Source organism: Palaemon carinicauda, chromosome 17 (genome assembly GCF_036898095.1).
Source record: "Palaemon carinicauda isolate YSFRI2023 chromosome 17, ASM3689809v2, whole genome shotgun sequence".
NCBI lineage: Eukaryota > Metazoa > Arthropoda > Malacostraca > Decapoda > Palaemonidae > Palaemon > Palaemon carinicauda.
Window position 1 is genome coordinate 46819368 of NC_090741.1, and position 14057 is coordinate 46833424.

A 14057-nucleotide genomic window follows, 5' to 3' on the forward strand; every position below is an offset into this window, starting at 1 on the left:
CAGTCTCTTTACGAGAACTGCTACACCCTGGGACCATTCGTAGCAGCGAGTGCAGTAGTGGGTGAGGGCTCAACCACTACATTCCCCTAATTCCATAACCTTTTTTAATCTTTCTCTTGAAATGTTTTTTATTGTTGTTTTTGGGTTGTCCGGAAGGCTAAGAAGCCTTTCGCATCCTGGTTGATTTGGCGGGTGGTCAAATTCTTTTCTTGAGAAGCGCCTAGATTAGAGGTTTTGATGAGGTCCTGTAGTATGGGTTGCAACCCTTGATACTTCAGCTCCTAGGAGTCGCTCAGCATCCTAAGAGGATCGCGAGGCTCAGTAAGGAAGACGTACTTAAAAAAGGCAGAGTAATTGTTCAAGTCGACTTCCTTACCAGGTACTTATTTATTTTATGTTTGTTATTTTGAATAACTGCTAAAATGAAATACAAAATCCTTAGCTCATAATAATGTAAACAATTAATGCTGGTCTCTACCCACCCCCCTGGGTGTGAATCAGCTTATATAATCACCGGCTAAGTTTAATATTGAAAAATGTTATTTTTATAATAAAATAAATTTTTGAATATACTTACCCGGTGATTATATATTAAAGGACCCTCCCTTCCTCCCCAATAGAGACCCAGTGGACCGAGGAGAAAATTGAGTTCTGTGTTTACATTGAGTACTGAGTACCTGCACGACAGATGGCGCTGTTGAAGTACACCCCCTACCTGCATAGCGATTGCTGGCGGATTTTGAGCGTAGAGTTTTTCTGTCGGGCAGCAGAGCTGCAGCTTATATAATCACCGGGTAAGTATATTCAAAAATTTATTTTATTATAAAAATAACATTTTTTAGATTGCTCTAACAGCCTTAATTTTTGTCATAGAGAGGTCAGGTTGGTCTCATTCTCTTGGAAAATGCCTGAATTTTCTCAAAAAATTATCAAAAATATGAAAAAAAAATTTTTTATAGCATTTTTTTGCAAGGACGTACCGGTACGTCCATGGGGGTGAAGGGATGGCTTTTGTGAAACGTACCAGTACGTCCTTTGGGGGTAAAAGGGTTAAGCATTTAGCATTTTGTGATATACGGTACTGTATGTTGTATTTTTAATAATTTCTGTATTCCCTAGTAGGTGTTGATGCCTTAGAGTCATTTAGAATTTTATGTTAGTAAGTTTTAATGATATCATATTCAAGAACAGGTTTTAAGCTTTGTTTATACATACGCAAGTAAGGACACAAACAGCCCACAATGAACCACTCGGCTACTTTGATTAGGGGCGAGTGGCAATGCCTCTGGACCAACTTAATGTAAGGTTACCATAGTCTTGATTTTTCTGTTTCTTATTGGATATGATTGTATTACATGCCTTTGATTTTTACAGGAGGTATGGCTAAGAAAGCTAAAGGAAAGCTTGGACCGGCCTTAGAAAAAGTGGTAAGTGCACTTTCTTATTACCAGTAGTACTATTGGTTTTGTTGTTTTTAATACAGACTTTTATAATGTTGTTTATGATGTATGTATATTCTTATAGATTAATATTTTATGATGATTCTACATTCCTATTTAACAAATCACATGCCCAAAAACTAATTTGTTTAGTTCTCCATGATATAAAACTTTGTTTTTTTACTGAAAAAATGATTGAAAACAAAAAAAATAAGTATGTAGAACATCCTATATATAGTACAGTATTAAAAAAAAAATTGAACAGTTGTTGTAAATGGTACCAAATAATAAACGGAATTGGATATGTGTAGTAGCAAATTACAAATCAGTGAAGACATAAATTCACACAAGTTGAAAAATTTTATTTTAATAATAAAATTTGTTTTGTTCCGGAACCATATACAAACTTACGCTCTTTAGGAGTGTTATTTCAGTGACAGCTGGAACTAGCCGTTAAAGCTGTAAGTATCCTCCGCTAGTTAGCGGAGGGAGATAACCGGGAGAAGACCAAGATCCCACTCACACCAGCACCAGTGAAAACAACCGCCACTTTTTATTTCGGCTCTGTGAAGTACAAACAGACGTTCTCTTATTCCTCCGTCAAAACCATATAACAATTTCCCTAATTTACTGGCCTAAAAAACTAAGAATTACCTTTTAATCTTTTACTCTTTCAGGTGTGACTGCTCACAGGAATTATAATCATGTGGGTTTGTCCTGGCAATGAAGGATGCTGTTGTGGTACCTTCCTGTCGGCTGAGGAGACTGATCCTCACGGTATCTGCTCTGCGTGTAGGGGTCACTCTTGCACACAGGAGTCTCCATGCCTGGTGTTTCTGGACATGTCACCCTTCCAGTGGTCAAGGTTCAACAAGTGGCAGAAAAAGAAGGCTAAGAGAGATTCTTTTCCTTCGAGGTTAGCCTTAAAAGGGAAGAAACCTCGCTATCAATCTCCACCGGCTCGACCTCACAACGATGCCTCTGCTCGATTGCCTTCCCCTGGGAGTCGGTCGAGTACAAGCGACACTCGTGTGACTCCGGGAAAACCCTACGTGTGGGGGGGCCTTCGTTACTTCCCCTACCAAAGCAGCATCGGCCGCCGCCATAAGGAAGTCGCTTTTATACGAAGCAGTTCACTTCCTGTGGCCTTCCTCGGCGCGCACCAGTTCCCAGTGTAAATAAAGGTTACAGGAAGTCTTGCGGCTAGGATGCAATGGGAGTAGACATCCTCCCCAAGGGTTGATTTCCATCTTCCCCCTCGAAACTCCAGAGGTCGAGTACCGAAAGAGTCTCGCATCCACTCGGCCGTCTTGACCTCAGCACCTGCTCACCCCAACGTTCTCTCTGCATTGCCTGGCGGGCTTGAGCAGTTGCTGACAAGTACTCCTTGGAGTGGCTTGTCAGGGGATCTCATCAGGGTGAACCCTGGGACTAGCTTCGGCTACATCCCAAGGGCAGTTTATGAAGTTGATCTTCTGGCTGGGTTTGCTCAGAAAGAAGGGATTTATATAGAGCGAGTTGCACTGAGGTCCGCCTTCAGGTGTTGGACAGCCTTCCCTTTCAAGGGAAAGTCGTCCTCCACCAGGAGCTTGGTAGCCTGCTCTTCCGAGGTAACGCTTTCCTTCGCCAAATCCCGTTCACCAATCTTCTTGCCAGCGAGGAGATGGCACACAGGAGCAAAAGGGGTTTATTTTCCCTCCCGCCCGCATGAGCGACAGACCTTTAAGTGGGAAAGGGCACTGAACTCGTTCATGCCCCGCTCCAGTTCATTGGAGCACAGCTTTTCGGAGCTGGATGGTGATGATGGGAGGCGATTGCCTGCAATTCCTCCATCTTCGTCATTGTGTCTGTAGGACACAACATAGCGCTACGTGCTATGTTAAGTCAATCTCTAAGGAGTTTGCGCCTCCGGTTTCTTCCTCGTGAGGTAGAACCTGATTTTCTGCTTGCGCACCTGTGCTTAGCAACTGCCTGGGCTTCATAACCCTTGCGGGAAAGGAAGGCGGTGCGCCTTTCTCCTGTTGGGATTAGGCGTGCGGGAGAGTTTCTCTACTTAATGCGCTAGCAAGTGAGCACGCTAACTGGAATCTGGCAGAGGAGTGGTGCGCACCGTACCACCTAGTGAGGTGGGAGGGTGAGCTGGTCTGCTTGACAAAGGTAAGCACATTTCCTATGCTGTGCTCAGTGTTCTCCTAGATGAATTTTCCCATCTAGACTCACGTGTGCATTCTTTTACCTGCACGCAGGTGGACAGGCAGGCACAGGTTGACACCTTACTTGTTTTTACTGAGAAGGGTGCGTGCGCAAGTGCGCCTTATCAGTTCTCGACCCCTCAACGTGCTTCTAGCTTGCGATCTGCTTTGCGAGAGAAACATGTTCCTTTGCAAAAGAAAATGTTTTTCCTTCTTGTACTGATCGCTCCAACTGGCTTACGGACAGCACCCACTTCCTTAGGGAAGGACATTAGGTGACTTCCTGTCGTGCTCTCCCTCTCTTTAGTACGCCACCTAAGCTAAGGAAACAGGTTCATGGGGCTCAATCGGGAACAGTCTCATTCTCGAGAGATGTCCCCTGTTTTCTACACCCTGTTCAGGCGGTAAATCAGGCAGTCTCACAACCAACTGATCATCCTCCGACAATTTTACAACTGGATGTCTTTAACATTCCTTTGGAAGTTTCATCTACCTTTAAGGGGAGTGAAGGTTTGTCTGTTTCTAGATGTAGGAGATCGGCTATACAACTACTCCTTGTGCCTCTCTCACTTCTGGTGTCCGCGAGGTATCAGAAATAACTGACTACCAAAGTGCCTACTAGCCAGGATCCTGCCTTGGAGAGGTTGGGTGTGGTTCTCATTGTGTCACAGAGGAGAAAGAGGAATCAGAAGCAAACGCTCCCCCACCTGGGGATATCGTTCATCCCTATAGAGTAGATGCTCACGGTCTCTAGGGAGATTTCTCTCATAGACAACTATAGGCTTTTGCTTATAAAGTTGAACCGGTCTGAACCTCCTGCCGAGGTGGCAAAGGTTCCTCCTCCCACTCCCTCTGAAGGTCTATGGGCTAAGTAGTTGGAGGGGATGGAGGGTTTTTTCTTTCTTGGTGATTTAAACATCCGTCTAAGAAAAAGGAAGAACACCAAGACTAACCTTACGAATTGGCTCTCTTTGGGGGAGTGCAAATCTTGGGGGGAACATCATTCTCAACGTCTGTTTCCGTAAGCTATTTATGCAGATTGGACCGCCATCACCTGTCCCCCAATAAGTCGTACCTGAAATAAAAAGGGGTAATGCAACACAGGTGTGTGTGAGTGGGGTAACTGGCCACCCCTCCCCCCTCCCCCTCTAACTAGTGGTAGGGTATTTACACCTCGCTAAAAGTCTTATGGCTTGTCTTCCTGCTTCGCCGAAGGTATAAAACATTAAAAATAGCTCTAGTTGTGTATCGTTAGAAAAAAACAAATTACTTTCAAATTTGTCATTTTTTATTGTCTTAAAATACTGTTTGGAAAATTTTTAGGCTGCATAGTTTTGGTTTTTAAGATATATTTTTGTGATGATAAAAGATTTTTGTTCCGTAACCGAAATACAAACCACGCTATTTACATTGGGTATTACTTTCGGCGTAGCTGAAATGACGAGCCATTAGATTTTAACGAGGGTTTCCTACCCCGCGCTAGTTAGCAGGGGTATGGGGAGGGGTAGGTTGCTACCCTCCCTCCCTCACACACCGGTGAAATGTCCCACTTCACTTTTGGCTCGGACAATGGACAGACGTGCCTGTATTTGTCCTCGCTTGGCAGCCATTATTTGTTTTTTCTTTACTTAATCACTTACTTTTCTTTTACTCAATATATATGTAAACATTTTTTCGTGTTTATGTATATATTTGAGTATAGAAATCAGTAAGTTTCCTTTTCAGAGTTCGTGCTTGTGTGTGTAGTGTACGATATCTGCGTGTAGCCCTCGGCAGTTAGGCCACCATGGTGTAATTTCATGGGTCGCGATCGAGTTTGACTACGGTCTTTCTCTCTCTCTCTCTTTGAGGTCGTTCACCCTTTTACTACGTTTTACTACGTCTGAGTAGCTTCCTTCCCGGTGGGTGGGGTTGCTACGCCGTACGTTTTGTCTCGATTAGTTCATGAATCTAATTGTATTTGTTGATTTTTCAGCTTTAGTAGAACGATTCCTTTCGGGGTTTTCGTTCTTTATTTAGTGTTCTTTCATTTTTAAATTACATAATTACATAGTTACATAGTTACATAATTATAATTGTTATTTCTGGGTCGATCTGTGGCGCCGGGTGAAAAGAGTCCTTCTTATATACCTTTTCTGATAAAACCTTCCAATTATACCAGAGAAAGATAAAAGCATGGAATGCTGAGGTTACAACCCTCGCGCGAGCACCTTTAGGGTGTCGTGTATAAAGCAAAGGCGCGTGAAATCCACTATTCACAGGTTGTCTTCCATTTAGTTAATTCCTTCGTCAAAGGGATGGGCCGATACAAAGGCCCTTGCCAACCACCAGCGCCACACCACCCACGCCACGACGCGAGCGCCATCTGAACCACATCCTTCTTTTTGGAATACTATGTGTTGATTTGTTTTGTGGTGCTCTCGGTCTTTTTTATCAATCGTGGATTTATTTTGTCATGTCCGAAGCTCCATCTTCACACATTCCAATGTTAAGTACCATAGTTTGTTTTGACAGTATTTTATTGTACCGGGCTTTTGTTTTATATCCAGTATAGTCTGTTTTAATTCCCGTCTGGTTCTTGGTTAAGTCCTGGCCTTATGCCTTTAGAACCGTTATTATTTTTATTTTTATTTTTTTGTGTATTTATGCTCATGGTATTTTTTGCTAGTAAGTCCAGCCTACGAACGAGATAGCGATTTAGCTTTGATTTTGTTTAGTGCCCGCCCCTCCGAGGCGTTCGTCACTCGACTGTGCTATTTATTTAAAGTTTTAGCAGTTGCTATTCTTCGATCGTAGTGTTTTATGGATGTACATTTTTATTTTATACGTTTATAATAGTGTTGTGTGATTTTTAGTCCTGTTTTTGTGTCCAAGAGAGCGAGAGATAGGGGTCCCCGTTTTCTGTTCGCAGTCACGAGTTACCCCTTTCTCTCGTTTTCTTTCTTTGCTCTGGTGGTTGAGCGGATTTCCCGTTTTCCGTTTTGTGCGTTCAACGGGTTCTCCCTCCCTCACCTCTCCCCCTCGGGGTGGATGATAACTTACGAGTTATTTATTTTTCGTGACTTTTCAATTGTTAGCGTTATTTTGGTCCGTGTTCGTCCTCTCCCCGTTACGGCTCGGGAGTAGTTTATGAACGTTTTCCACTCCGCCTTGAGTTCTACTCCGGCTTGAGGGATTCTCAATGACTTTCGTTCTATTGTTATATTTATATATTGTTTACTACATGGGACGGGCTTCATATTGTTTAGATACGACCCTCCGGTGGCCCTTACTGCGGTCTCAGGCCACGGCCATATCCACAATAGCCATTGTTATTACAATTGTGTTTTTATCCACAATAATTATTCAGGACCTTTCTTCTCCCTCCGGCCTCACCGGAGGTTGTAAATACGCTTTGCTATGATCTAAGCCTTAGCCTTTAGCTGCGGCTTGGCTTTTATATCTTCACAATTGAATTATTAGCCACAATTGAATTATTCAGGGTATCTCATTATCCTCCGGCGTCACCGGAGGTCGCCCATACACTTCACACTTATATTTGCCTTGCCTTTGGCTAAGTCGGCATTATTCAGGACATCTCATTACGCTCCGGCTTCACCGGAGGTCGCCCATACGCTTAACACTTATATTTGCCTTGCCTTTAGCTAAGGCTGGTGTTTATATTTATTTTAAGGGCATGTCACTGCTTCCCCGACCCTCGCAGGTCGGCAGATTGCTTTAAGTTATTTATCCTTATGTCATTAACAGACATTAGGTAAATTACAAATATACAAACATTTGGATATTATAGTGCCAACAATGGTTTTGGCCGAATAGCGATTTAAACGTTTGCGATTTAGTCTGTTAGTCTGTTAGTTTACACTCGCCCCAGGAAGGCTCGATTTAGACTATATCCTTATTTATTGGTTACGTTGTCGTTATTCTTCGTTTTTGGTTATTACAATGACTAAAAATGAAAAAGAAAAAGGAAAAATAAAAAATAAAAATAAAATAAAAACAATCAGTTTTATTTTACTTTCCTTATATTATTGTGTGATGTTAGCTTTTATTATGTAACCTTGAGAGTGAGAACATAAGGTGCTCGTTTATTAGCTCGAGTAAGGGAGGTGATTTTCCCGTTCTCCGTTTTTATACGTTCACGAGTTATTCAGGCCTCCTCTTATTATCAGAGTTGATGATAGTACGTTTAATGTTATACACGTTTTATTGATGTGGTTACTGTTAATATAGCTAACACTATTAGTAGGAACGTTGGTGTATGAGTCATTAATTGGGTTCGATTTATACCGACACCCTTAGCTCCGCCTTGAGTTATGTTTAGCTCCGCCTTGAGTTATACGCCGCTATAATGGATACTCATTGGGTGAGAACTAGTCAGATATTTGGAGTGCAACGGTGAAATCCGGCACTCAGACTCCGGCTGAGACCTTTTTTGCACACGAACCTTTGTCATGTTTGATCTCAATTACACCTTTCCGGCCCCTTTTTTTCATCGAATCTCCGGCTACGCTGGAGATAACTCAAACATTCATTGAGGTTAATGGTATCGTACCGGTGACGGTCACGATCTCACGGGGACTAGCCTTTGCTACCGGATCTCCCATACAAACAGAGATCAAGCAGACGTCCAGAACCGGAGTTAACAATGTGATACCGATGAGGATTTCACAGTTTCATTATTACGGTCCCTTTTTCATCGAATATCCGGCTTCACTGGAGATAACACAGACATTCAGTTTTAGAGAATGTTATCGTACCGATGAGGATCACGTTTTCACGTTGCCGGACCTTTGTCACTGGTTCTCCGGTACAAACTGAGATCAATCAGACGCTCAGAATCAGGGTATGAACCCTTTTTCATGAATTATCACAATATCGTCATTACGATTCTTTTTCATCGAATCTCCGGCTTAACCGGATATCGTACAGGCGATCAGCATTGAGGTTAATATTAGATTTCCTCTGGTTCACGTTGTCACTATGACGGACCTTTGTTTGTACCGGGGATGGCCAATCTTTTGTTTTACCTGAAAAAAAAAAAAAAAAAAAAAAAAAAAAAAAAATTATTTATGAACGTAACTATGCCTATATTTATGCATGTATTTAATTCTAACTATGTATAAATATGGATAAATATCCATACAACATCGTGTTCAAATAGAATTAAATTAATTATGCCTATATTTATGCATGTATTTAATTCTAACTATGTATAAATATGGATAAATATCCATACAACATCGTGTTCAAATAGAATTAAATTAATTATGCCTATATTTATGCATGAATTTAATTCTAACTATGTATAAATATGGATAAATATCCATACAACATCGTGTTCAAATAGAATTAAATTAATTATGCCTATATTTATGCATATTCAATCCTAACTCTAAATATGGCTAAATATCCATACAACATAGTGTTCAAATAGAAATACATTAATTATGCCTATATTTATGCATAGTCAATTCTAACTATGTCTAGATATGGATAAATATCCATACAACATAGTGTTCATATAGAAATAAATTTCCACCCAGTGGCGAATGCGCCAACAGTGTCACATTTCATGAATACAAGTGTCGCACTATACCCCAGAAGATAATACATTAAATAACTTGTCTTTAAAATGGCTTTTTAAGAGTATACAGCTGATCCCAGCCTGTGAATGGGATCGCTAACCAAAGTTCAAGGAACATCCAGACTTATGTCCCCTTTGTGTTACAGAAGGTTCGCCTGCATGGTTCCCATCAGGATGATGATGATTCTCTCTGGCCTGCAAAGAGAGGCTCTCCACCCTTGGGTATCGAAGTTGGGAAGGAATGCTCCATCTAGAGGTCCCTATCTCCTCGGAGTGTCCTCTCTAAGGTTGGACAACGACCCCATGGACGGGCAGGTATGTGGGGATGAGTTTTGAGCCTTCAGCTTTGCAATTACCTACGTCACCGACCTAGGACCATTAAAGGATCCTAATGTTCATGTTACCCTGCATAAACGGTGACGGCTAAAAGCAACACATACTAAGGAAATCCAAGGGGCTATGACGAGCTCTAAGGTATGGTGGTGAGTCAGTGCCGTTCAGGAACTCGGATATAGGTGGTACCATAAATCTGGAGGGCATAGACGTCCTCCCTCTGGGGGACCTAGATTTTACTCCCAGGTACTAGAATTCCCATTCAACGGATTCGTTCGATTGAAAGAGATTGCCTTGGTTAGATTAGACAAGGTACCGAAGGTAACGGTATTATTTCCTAAAGGGCAGGCCCGATCTGTCTGGACCAGGATGTTGTCAGCCTGGGGGGTACGATAATTCCAGGCTCTGCCCTTCCAGTTCGACCTACACGTTTGTTGGTCTGATCGGGTCAGTTGTGGGAAGTACGTTCTGTCTGAGACCTCTATCAGACAGGAATTGATAGTCGGTTTCCCACTCGTCATCACAGCCTTCCTCTGGTTCGACGATTTTGTATCTGACCCCCCATCATCAGGTGGTCTACCTCACTGATTCCCCAGGTACACAGCCCAACTCCGTTGGGATGTTTTGCCTGCATGCAGCCCTAGATCCGAACCCTCAGGCTCCTTTCATGGACACCAGAGAGGAAGCTACAGGAGTAGAAGACAGTCCCGACATCAAAGCGGACCTAGGAAAAAGGGGGCTCGGAGAAGGGAAGGACCTAGATTCACTCCCTCACAACGCGGTGGTCCTGGTAGAGGGAAGACTTTACCACTTTCGTGACCATTGGACTCGGTCTGTGGGATCATAGCATAGTCTCTAACGGTTTGAGATGAAAATGGCCTCAAGGTCCTCCTCCTCCGCCAGTGACCTTCTCCCAGAAATACACTCCCGTCCTGAAAGAGTACACCACAGGGTTACTCAAGAAAAAGCAATCAAACGACTATCTCTTAGGTATGGACCTTACTTCCCCGTGGGACCGTCACCACCTCTGTCGATCTTACCGACCGCTATTAGCTTGCGCCTATAGCTCGAAACTTCTCTTCTTATCTGGGTTTCCACCTAAGCAGGAAAGCCTTTGTGTTCAAGACATGCCCTTCGGCCTCAACATTGATCCCAGGATATTCACGAAACTGGGAGAGGCAGTGTTAGAACAACTCAGGAACCAAGAGATACAGATCATTGCTTATCTGGCCGGTTGGCTCATTTGGGCCCGGCCTGCCATAGAAGGTAACAGAGCTACGAAGGAATTTCTTCGATCGCTCGACAACCTGTGATTTCGGGTCAATCTCCATAAGTCTCGCCTGCGACCATCAGGCCACTTAGAATGGTTAGCCATTCAGTGGGACCTTTCGAAGCACACGTTGTCTCTCCCTTCCAAAAGTAAGAGGAATAGGTTCCAAGATCAAGGATTTCTCAAGCACAAACAGGTGTCCAAAGAGCCTAGAAAGTATCCTCGGCCTTTCCCAATTCACTTCAGTAACAGATCTCCTAATAAAAGCCAAACTCAAGACATCAATCGATTTTGGAGAAAGAGAGCTACAGTACCTATAAGAAGACAAGGTCTCGAGGATCCCCTCTGTCGGGAAAATGAGACTACGCCCATGGTCCGAACCGAAGGACCTCTCCAAAGCGGTTCCTCTACAATTCCCACCTCCACAAGTGACATTCCATTCAGCCGTGTCTCTAAGTGGATGGGGGGATTTCTCCGAACATCAGATGTTTCAGGTTCTTGGTCACTAGCCATGAAACAGTCCCATATCAATGTTCTCGAAGCCATGGCGGTGTTCTTGACCTTGAAGAGAGAGACTCCTCCGAGGTCGACCCACATCAGAGTAGTGCCAGACAGCACAGACGAGGTACACTACGGAAACAGGGGAGGATCCAAGTCACCCAACCTGAATCAGGTCCTGGTCACTTTCTTCGCCTGGGCAACAGAAAAGAACTGGTTCCTGTCAGCACCTCACCTAGCGGGAGGCCAGGGTGTGAGAACGGGCTCACTATCCAGGACGAGTTCCCTGGAGTCAGAATTTCACTCCGGTGGATACTCAGGTTCGTTCCAGGCATCCAGGTAGATCTATTCACATCTCAGATCAATCACAAACTACCTTGTTATGTGACCCCAATCCTGGACCCTCGGGCTCATGCCATGGACGCGTTACCCCGGGATTGGAACCATTAGAGGAAGATTTCCCTATCTCTCCCAGTGAATCTTCTAAAAACTTTAACACCGACTGCGCTCCTTCCGGGGCGCAGTGGTTTTAGTACCACCTCACTGCCCAAGAACAGTTGGTTTCCTCTCCTCCTCGAGTAGAAACTCCGTCCCATCCGGATTCCGTTCCTCAAACTGACCCGTGTATTCCAAACTCACTGTGTCGGATTACTCAAGGATGTCCAAAACCCTAACTTTGTGGACTACAGGAAGTTGGCAGCTCGTAGAGACTCGAACATTGAACCGGAAAACGATTTCTTCATCGAATCAGTCAAAAGGGACTCGACAATTCGCCAATATGATTCGGCCGTTAACCCCCAAAATAGGTGGTCCCCTTGGAAAGTTATTCCTCTTCTCCAAGATACTTTTCTATGTCCGGTCACCACTCTCAGGGCCTTTTTAGCCACGACTGCTACCCGATCGTCTGGCCCCTTGTTTATCAGGGAACAAGGAGGTACCATTCCCATACGTGGTATTAGGCTATAGATCCTATACTTCGTTTGACAAGCCAATCCGGGATCATTTCCCCCAGAAGATGGACTTTGATGACCTTATAAAGTTCACGGGTTGGGAATCTCCTATGGTCTTCAAACGTCACTATCTAATGAACTTACAGGCTCTTAAATACCCAACAGTTGCAGCTGGGAGCCGTATCTCTCCCCAGTGATCTTTTGTTCTTCCTTTCATCCATCTCTTTTCTTCTCCCTCCTACCCGCCACTCGCACCACGACGCCGCTTCCTTGGTAGTTCGTTAGCCCTAAGTTTATTACATATTAGGTTATGTTTGTAACTATTATTGATTACCGTTGTTACAGGGTTGGGATATTCTTAGCCATGTCAGTTTTGTAGCATGTTTCCTCTGATACTCGGAGGCTTCCCTGTTATCATGTTTGTTTACCTTAATTATTTATGATTTTCTTTACATGGTGTTGTTTCTCTCCCCTCATTAAATTAGTTATTGTTGGGCTTGGAAGGCATTCTCTGGTACATTTTCACCCGGCGCCACAGATCGACCCAGAAAAGGGATTTTGACGAAGGAAAAATCTATTTCTGGGGAGAGACCTGTGGCGCCCGGTGAAACCCTTCCCCTTTATTTTACACAATCCCACCCTTTCCTTTCCAAGCCATCATGGCCAATACAGAAGGATGTTGTTCAGATGGCGCTCGCGTCGTGGCGTGGGTGGTGTGGCGCTGGTGGTTGGCAAGGGCCTTTGTATCGGCCCATCCCTTTGACGAAGGAATTAACTAAATGGAAGACAACCTGTGAATAGTGGATTTCACGCGCCTTTGCTTTATACACGACACCCTAAAGGTGCTCGCGCGAGGGTTGTAACCTCAGCATTCCATGCTTTTATCTTTCTCTGGTATAATTGGAAGGTTTTATCAGAAAAGGTATATAAGAAGGACTCTTTTCACCCGGCGCCACAGGTCTCTCCCCAGAAGTAGATTTTTCCTTCGTCAAAATCCCTTAATTATGTGTTGGTTACAGCTCTCCTTCCGTTAGTGTAAGTGGTTGTGAGGGCACGTGCCTGTTGTGTAATTCTTGTGTTCTTTTCCCTCGGGATTCCTCTTCGGAGCCTTCCCGGGGGAATGAATGTTAACTAATGATATTTGTTTTTATTTTTCACAGTTACCGATCTAGTTCGTTTCTGTAATGTGACAACGGAGTGAGCTGTCTTGTTGAGGCCTGGGGATTCGGCTGTTGCTGCCTCCCCTGTAGATCTTCGTCAGGGGCGTGTCTCCTTCTCCTGGAAGTACTCCCGTGACGATTGACAGCTCTCCAGTTCATTTTAGAACACTCACGAGCCTCCTTGGGTGGGTAACTTTCCTTCTGAGGCAAGTTTTCCTGTCCAGGCTTGAGTTTTTCCCCTTTGGGGGGTTCTCCTCTTGCCTTTTTTCGTGCGACTATGCTCTTGGTGCTGAGCGGTCGCACCTGCATTTACGCTCAAGGGGCTGGGCAACTGCAGGAGCCCCTCTTCGGAGGATTGCTCTTTTTAGGTCACTGGCTGACCCGTCTCTTCTACGAAGTGTTTCTCTTTCGTTCGCGAGGGAGTACACTCATAGAGACTCCTCTTCGGAGGACACTTCTGCTGTTGTTGCTGTTGGCCGCCTTCGCCGTAAGGCTCACCGTCCGCTACGTCGTAAGGGCCTCCCGTCTCCCTATAAGGGTGCTAAGAGGCGCCTTTTTTAATCTTCTCCGTATGCAGCCTGCAGCTCCTACCTCCTTAGTTCTCTCCGGGGATCGATCTCCAACGCCTTCC

General features: G+C 44.1%; 1 protein-coding gene across 1 annotated transcript in view; it reads left to right on the forward strand.

The window, feature by feature from the left end:
- mRpL54 (mitochondrial ribosomal protein L54) overlaps positions 1–14057 on the forward strand; it is a 58961-nt gene that overhangs the window by 20259 nt on the left and 24645 nt on the right. Inside the window, exon 2 of the mRNA XM_068390232.1 lies at positions 1375–1427. Coding sequence (XP_068246333.1) covers positions 1375–1427 — 53 coding nt within the window. The remainder of the gene's footprint in view (positions 1–1374; positions 1428–14057) is intronic.